Source organism: Spinacia oleracea, chromosome 5 (genome assembly GCF_020520425.1).
Source record: "Spinacia oleracea cultivar Varoflay chromosome 5, BTI_SOV_V1, whole genome shotgun sequence".
NCBI lineage: Eukaryota > Viridiplantae > Streptophyta > Magnoliopsida > Caryophyllales > Amaranthaceae > Spinacia > Spinacia oleracea.
Window position 1 is genome coordinate 52286357 of NC_079491.1, and position 8550 is coordinate 52294906.

General features: G+C 38.1%; 1 protein-coding gene across 1 annotated transcript; it reads left to right on the forward strand.

Moving 5' to 3' along the window:
• Positions 1 to 559: 559 nt before the first annotated feature.
• LOC130461857 (uncharacterized) lies at positions 560 to 2484 on the forward strand. Its single transcript, XM_056830095.1, has 2 exons — positions 560 to 1546; positions 1623 to 2484. Exons 1-2 carry the CDS (start codon positions 1414 to 1416, stop codon positions 1811 to 1813), a joined length of 324 nt encoding a protein of 107 aa, XP_056686073.1. The 5' UTR covers positions 560 to 1413; the 3' UTR covers positions 1814 to 2484.
• Positions 2485 to 8550: the final 6066 nt, after the last annotated feature.

Here is an 8550-nt window from a genome sequence, read left to right on the forward strand (position 1 = left end):
GAAAAATTTGGAGAAAATGTAGAAGAAAATATTTTGAAAGAAAATTTTGAAGTTTGCTAATGATAAGAGCATTAGCGGGATGATTGGTGACATGAGCACCAATAACAAAATAAAATTTGAGGAAAAATTTCAGGAGATAACTGGTGACATGTGCATCAGTGGGATAGTTGGTAACATGGATACCAACGAGAAGATCATTAATATTAATAAAATGTATTGAGAAGATGGAGGTTGGTAACACGGGTGCCAACATTATTGGAACTCAAGCGTTCATGATGATTGATGGTTGGTGACAAGTGCATCAACGAGTTTTTCAAAAGATAAACATTTTGGAGTACAAGATTTTTGTAGATTAAGGGGGAGTGTTAGAGGTTACTCTAGAAAAATCTACACGAGTAATGAAAAATCAAGTGATGGTGTATCTAGAAGCATCTAGGACATGTGATGTGAAATTATGTAATATTATATAAGTGTAGAAAAATCTAGAAAGTAGGATACACCAACTATAAATAAGTTGTATGCATAAGTTGAGAGAGTGAGCCAATCAAGAGAGCTCCCACAAAATATGAGAGGTAGAAACAAGTGTTCTACCAAACCAAATATTGTTGTTCAATTCTTATAAATGTAATCAATGATAAAAATGCAACTTTGTTATATAATTGAGGTCCATCAAAACTTCCGCGTGCGTCCTCAAATTTCTATCAGATTTTGCTATTATTTGAGATATTTATATATTTCGTTTGAATTGTATCATATGTATATTGTGTGTCTTTCTAAGTGCATAATTATTTTACAATTTGGTAAAATATGGGGATGGTAGTTCAAGAATTTAGTTTTTACTTAGAGGTGTAGGGTAATATTTCAAACATTCACCTGGTATGGTCCAATGTTCTTTTTCTTCTAGGGGGTGCACCGATTGTTGATGTAAAAGAAAAACTCTTAGCTAGGGTATAGTTTCTCTCTATGTTACTTGGACTTGGTTGCACATAAATATGTCATACTTCGTATGTGCAAAAGTGTCTAGCCCAAATAATTTATTGATGGTCATTGTGTATGTTGGTTATAGAAGTTGGAGTGTTAGTGATATCTTGATTTATGAGTTTGTAAATACCAGGAGCTACTTTTTGCTGTAGGAATTTGCATTTCTTTTGAAGAATCTTCTGTGCATAATTGCTAACTTTGAAACTTTATAGTTCCTTAATTTAATAATTACACTAATAGCTAAACGATGGAAATAGCCTATGTTAATTTGAGGAGATATTAAGCAAAGTGTTGGTGTTAGGTACTGATATACTCTTTGAATTAATGATGAATTGGGTTATTGACACAGGAAGGTTGTGGTTCTGTCAGCCTAAAGTTGAAGCTCTTCAAGGATTGCCATCTTGAACTTCCTTCCTCCAAATTCCAAAATAGATGGAGTTTTTACTTACATCAGCTGAGGTGGCTGGCCAGGTGGTTGACCAGGTCACTGACCAGGTCACTAACCAGGTCACTGACCAAGTGGCTGACCAGGTCACTGACCAGGTGGCTGACCATGCTCCTGAAGGTATTTCAAATTTATAGTCGTTTGATTTTTGGGTTTTACAAGTTTTATATTTATTTCTTACATTTCTTTTGTGTAGGTATTTTGCAGCGTATCGCGAGTTTGACCCGCGACAGATCCAGACGGATCTGCTTGTGGGAGCCTTCTCATTGGGGACACTGGCTCATGAATGTGCCAGTCAACCAAGTGCTTGCTGTACAAAGACCTTACTCCCAGGGGGTTGAGAGTCCCTACCTTGTTTTATTCTATAGGTCAACCAAGGTCCATTGAGCTGTTCCAGACGAACCTGCAAAGGGTGTGGTCTTTCGATTGTTTTTGGCGTGGTAAGACAAGGAAACTGAGCCTTGGTGGCTCCGACTAGGGGCTTTTCAAGAGGTGTTACAAAATTAAATCGGGTGACACAGTCAGCGTGTATCGGATATCTGTCAACAACGTCACACGATTTTTTATTCATTTGGAGAGTGTACCAATAAATGTTGAAGAGCAGGAGGCTGCTACACAAGCTATTGCATCTGCAACAGGCCATTAGGTTATATGGTTGAATCAGCTATGAGTATTGAGTTCGTACAACAATTATTTTCAGCTCAAGCCTAGATTAGATGGTTGAATCAGCTATGAGTACTTAGTTTCAGCTTGAACAATCATGCAACAATCATTTCTGCTAATTTTTTCTTTCTCGTAATTAATATAGGACTTGGATTTAAAATCTTCTGTTTGCTTTATGCTTTCGAATGCATCTTACTGCATTAATATTTTTATAACCTTCATGAATCATGACATTGGTCATACAAAGACTGAAGATTTACCTGACTGGTCTCAAGGAACCTCAGGTTGGTTCTGTACCTTAGGTATCCTGATTGGGTATAAACTTTTAAAGATACCCACTGCTGGATTCCTTTCTGCTTGTTTCTTCATTTCTTTTGCTAATAAAATCAACTTCATGTTATTACTGCAAATCATTATTCAGTTACGATGTTTGTCCTTATCCCTGACACGCATGACCAAACACTACTCGGAAACAATTTTGAGACCATTCAATGCTTGAAAATTCCACCCCAATCTAGATGCTTGGTAGAAGTGAGGACAATGATAGAGTAATCCTAAGGGTTGGTAACCCTTTAAATATTGAATTATGATTGGTTACAAATGCATTGAAACTCACCTTACAACACTTTCTCTCTCCAATTAATTACACTTATATATTATTTTATGTTATATGTATCTTAAGAGTTGCTAGCCCTTAGGGTCAACCAAACATTTTCCGTAGAATTAATACTAAGAGTGCATATTATTATTATTATTATTGTTTTTATAGTAGGATTTCGTGTACATGGAGTATGGAGTACTAGCACTAACTTCAATCTACGTAGGATTTATATGGAGTAGTGGAGTACTAGCAATAACTTCAATCTACAAACATGAAGATATGAACCATTGTTTATAAATAAGTACTCCATCCATTCCTTTTTGTTGTTCCCCTAAGAGATGTTGGGTGGTTTTTAAGAAAACTGGAATCTTTGGTTGTATTGGGATGTGAGTAATGATTGGGTGTAAGAATAATGATTAAATGTAAGAGATTATATGTTTAAAAAAACTAAGGAGAGAGAAAATATTAAAGAAATAAGATAAATAGGAGATATTTTATTATTAATAACAAAACAAACAGATTAAATTGGAACCAGAAAATTAAAAAAAAAATCGACCAAAAAACCCATAAAATTAGACAAAATTAAACCAAATTCAACAAAAAAATCAACAAAATTCAACCAAAAAACCCAGAAAAATCAACAAATTTCGACCAAACAAAACCCAAAAAATCAACAAAGTTCAACAAAAAAAAACCCAGAAAATTAGACAAAATCAACCAAGAGATTCGACCAAAAATTCGGCAAAATCAACCCAAAATTTCGTAAAAAATCAACCCCAAGATACGACCAAATTCAACCAAAAAAATCGACCAAAATCAAGACAAAAAGTCGACCAAATCAACCCAAAAGTTCAACAAAAATCAACCAAGAAATTCGACAACAATCAACCAAAAAATTAAACCCAAAAAACCCAAACATTTGACAAGAAATTCAACCATTTGACAAAATCAACAAAATTCAACCCATAATTCGACCAAAATCAACCCAAATTTTAAAAAAAAAATCAACAAAAATCAACCCAAAAAACTCAAATCAACCCAAAAAAATCGAGCAAAATTAAACTCAGAAATTCGACCAAATTCGAGAAAATTAAACCCAGAAATTCGACCAAATTCGAGAAAATTAAACCTTGAAGTTCGAGAAAATTAAACCCAAAATCAACCACCAAATTCGACCAAATTTAACCCAAAAATTCAGCCAAAAAATCGACCAAAATCAACCCAAAATTTCGACAAAAATCACCCAGAAAATTCGACAAAAAAACACACACAAAATAAATTAATACCCACTTGATCCTTACTATCCCTCACGATTTTGAGGATTTAGAGGTCAAATTCGACCATGAAAACTCTAGATTTAGAGTTTTATGGTTGAATTTCACCATCTAAAGTCATAATACATGCGGCGGAGGTTTGGTTGTGGTGGTGGCGGCGATCTCACTTCTAGATCTGAAGAACAGAGAGATGTTTTGGAGGAGAGAGAGTGAAAACGTGAGAGGAGGAGAGAAACGGAGCAAGAAAATGAAGAGAGAGAGAGTACAAAAATGAGAGAGTGAGAGAAATCAAATAGGTGAGGGGGTGAAGTGAATGAGAGAAGAGTGAAAGGGACGGGTAGTGGGTGGGGTTATGGGGAATGGGAAAATAATTAAATAAGGGAGTTTGGGATTTTGAGGGTGGAAAAAGGGTAGAATCTTAGGGTTTTTGGGTAAATAGTGGAGAATCTTAGGGTAATTTGATAAAAAACAATGGCCAAAAATAGTAAAGATCCAGTAGGGGAACAAAAAAAAAAGAAATGCCCAAAAAGAAAACGGGAACAACAAAAAGTGAAGGAAATAATGCCCTTGGTCCAAGTATGCATTTAATGTTAAGTCTAATAAATACGGTTCAGTATTAATTAACAAGTTAATAATTCAGTGAGATCAAGTGAGCTGAATGCCTAGCTAGAGGCCGCTTCAGTTCAAGTGGAATTAATGATATTAATCCACAGCTTACTCTTGACTGAACCCGTAGGGTCACACAAATAGTACGTAAACGGATCAAGTATTTAATGGCATTAAATACTCCATCTATGGATATTCGGAATCGACGGATCTTGGTTTCAGTGGGAGCTAAGATCGTCAAAGGCAAACAATCAATACTCCGGAAACGATGATATTGCCGAAAACGGAAATATGGATCGTATCGGAAATATAAATATTATCCAAGTCGTAGATGTTGCCGGAAACGGAAACATGGTACGTATCGGAAAATATTATCGGAAAAGAAATTATTGTCGGATTCTAAAATATTGCCGGAAACGGAAATATTGTCGGAATCGGAAATATTATTTGAATCGGAAAATAATTCCGGAAATGGAAATATTAAATATTTGTTCGAAACGGAAATTAATTCCGGAATCGGAAATGTTAAATATTGTTCGTATCGGAAATGAATTCCGGAATCGGGAAATTAATCGGAAGCGCATCGTACGAATTAGCATCGGACGAGACTTGCTAGACGAAGGCCCAGCACGAAGCCAGACCCTCGTCCAACAAGCCAAGCGCCCAACACAACGCTGCCAAAGCCTCGCCAGGCCCAGCACAAGGCCATGGCGCGTGCGCGGGGGTGGGCTGACGCTCATGGGCTGCGAGTTGCGCCTGCTCGTGTGGGCCGCAAGGCCTGCGCGGGTTGTGCGGCACGCTCGTGCTCGTGCAACGTTTGTGTTCGATACGAATCCTAAAGCTAATGGAATTCGTTCTATGATTAAATCCTAATCCTAAATAGATAGAACTAGTTTAAAAGAGTTTTAATGAAATTCTAATTAAACTAATTAGTATCCTAATAGGATTCTAAATCCTTTTCCATAGCCCTATAAATATGTGCCTAGGTTCACAATTTATAGACGAGTTTTTCAAGTATTCAGAGTGACATTTTGAGAGCGAAATTTCAGTCACACTGTTGCCCTATTTAGCCGAAAATTCTAAGTACCTTAAGGGTGATTCTAGTTGGTCAATCTTAAGGCGGATCCGGACGTGCTGTGGACTTTCTACGGAGGGACGACACTTGGAGTCCTAAAGACTTGTTCTTGTTCGGCTCGGGCGCAGCTAGGGAGGGCACGCTACAAAGTGTATGCATCCTAGACTAATTATATGATTATGTGCAATTAATATGATTCCTGGCATTAAGGTTTTTCCGCATGATTTATGTTGTTCATATGTACCATAACCTAACAAAAAGGAATGTAGGGAGTAGTATATACATACGATTTTTGAATGCGTTCTTCTTCTGGGTTCGTCGTGTTCGTACTCTTCAGCCATGGAGTTCAATTCGGGATTTGTATTTCTTCAAAATGAACCCCCTATTATCAATCTCCTTTTATATAGGAAAGCTAAAAAGATTATACTGGGATAAAATTGAGCCAATATTTATTTTCTAGTAGTTTGGAGAGAATTTAGGGATGAACATTGAGGTTGTTAGGGAAGATTGAGAGAGAATATTTGACTGAAGAACAAGCGGAATTTTAGGAGTCTTATTTTCCAGAATTCCCCCCCCCCCCCCCGAAATTTCGTGTACATGGAGTATTAAGTGATGTTCTTCCCGATATTTTTCTTATAAATTGATCCGCGTTTTGTTCACAATGTTCTGCGTTTTGGAAGAGGTGACAGTCCCCTAACTGACTGTGCACCATAGTCCACCATCCAAATTGCGTATATATTTGATCAATGGAATACACTCCAATTCAAGAAGTTTCTCGTAATCTAGCATGGTATCAGAGCTAAGGTTATAGACCACTGTTTCCACAAAAATATAATTTTTATTTTTTTACACAAACAATATAGTCTTTAATTTTCCTTGGCTCGTACGCCCAACCTAACATTAACATGCAGCACCAACAATGGGTCGGCCCAACTGACCAGCCTTGGCCTGTCCAGCACACGCAGTGGGCTACAACCCCTTATCCATATCCCCAACAGGTTGGACCACAACAGTGGGCAAATCAGCAAACTCAACAGGCCTACAGCCTACCACATCCCCCTTCCTTGCTTGGGCCAGCACCAAGACAAGCCTGTTGGGCCCAGCCACGTACTGCAAAGCAATTAGCAACAACAACAGTAGTACAACGAGCTCATGACTCCAACAGACTTGGAGTATTCATTTGCAACAATGACCTTACCTCAAGATCAATCTTAGTACATGGATTCAGGTGTTTCATCTCATATGACCAATAACGGAGGTATACTCATGCCCCTTTTTAATTTAAGCACTAATAATCATATTTTAGTTGGTATGGTCATCGCATTCCGATTACAGGTTATGGTCACACCACCTTACCCCACCCCATCCCCCCTTTAGCACTTCATGATGTCCTTCATGCTCCCCAAAAAATTAAAAAATTAATTTCATTACGTAAATTCACTAGTGACAATAAGATTTCAATTGAATTTGACCCTAATGGTTTTTCTGTGAAGGATCTTCGTACGAGGAATATAATCACGAGATGTAATAGCAGTGGGAAACTCTATCATGTCACCACCACCACTCCTTCCACCTGTCTTGCAACTGCCCTCACAGCCTCACCCTCAAATACTTGGCATGATCGTCTTGGACATCCCGAAGCACATATTTTAAGCTTTCTTAGGTCTAAACAATTTATTGGTTGTAATATATAAATAACACAATTCCAATTTTTGCAATTCTTGTCAATTAGAAAAACACTCTCGTTTTCCGTTTCATAATTCGTTAAGTACTACAACTTCTGCTTTTGATATTATTCATGCTGATTTATGGACTTGTACTATTAGTAGCACTAAAGGCCATACATATTATTTAGTACTTTTAGATGATTGTACTCATTTTGTTTAGACAATACCACTGCAATATAAATATTAAGCTTTCCAACCTTTCTTGAATTTCCGCCAATACGTTATTACTCAATTTGAACGTCCCGCTAAGACCTTTCAATGTGACCATGGGAGGGAATTTGACAACGACTTGTTTAAATTATTTTGTGTTCAAAATGGAATACGTTTTCGATTTTCTTGTCCTCGCACCTCCTCATTGAATGGTAAAACGCATGATTAAAACTTTAAATAACATGTCTCGCACCCTTCTCTTTCATGCTTCCCTTCCCCCACTTTACTGGGTTGATTCCTTAGAAACGGCAACGTACTTAGTTAACATACTACCCACTAAGACATTACATAATAAAACACCCTCATAAGTTTTATTCCGCAAAATCCCCTCTTATGACCATATTAGAATTTTTGGGTGTCTATGTTTTCCAAATCTCTAGCCACGGCCAAACACAAGCTAGCCCTCCGGTCCACTCCTTGTGTCTTCCTAGGCTATCCTTTAAACCATTGGGGCAGTGTCTAGAACTCTTCTCTATGAAAATGATCCTTTATTGTCATGTTACATTTGATGAACAAACATTTCTCTTTCGCAACTTGGGCCAATTTAAAGAACAAGACTACTCTTTTCTAGACTCACAAGAGCCCAGCCCACTATTTTCTCCTTTATGCTTGCAACAAACCTCTGCTGGCCCAAATAGAGGAGGCCCACTAGTCCATCCATGGGTGTAGGTGGGCAACCTAATCCGCGGTTGGGCCGTGGGCCTGAGAAATTCGCCACGCCCAACCTGCGATCTTCTAGTGGCCAACACACCACACCTTTGCAACCCACCTCCCTAGGCATGCCCATTACCCGCGATCTTCTAGTGCCCATTACCCCAGCTCTTGCGGCCCAACTTAGCAGTGGCCAGTGAGGCCAGTAAGCAACACAACCCAACAGACTTACTCCCCTCCCCTCCCAGGCCAGCATGCCAATATAACTCAAGTTCCTTTTGGGTTGAACTAACTCCCTACCTGCCAGCGGACCCCCA

Bases quoted from the DNA above. Each gene is read 5' to 3' on its own strand.
- LOC130461857 (XM_056830095.1), top strand. From the start codon at position 1,414: ATGGAGTTTTTACTTACATCAGCTGAGGTGGCTGGCCAGGTGGTTGAC. The intron at 1,547-1,622 runs GTATTTCAAATT...TCTTTTGTGTAG, and splicing joins GGCTGACCATGCTCCTGAAG to GTATTTTGCAGCGTATCGCG.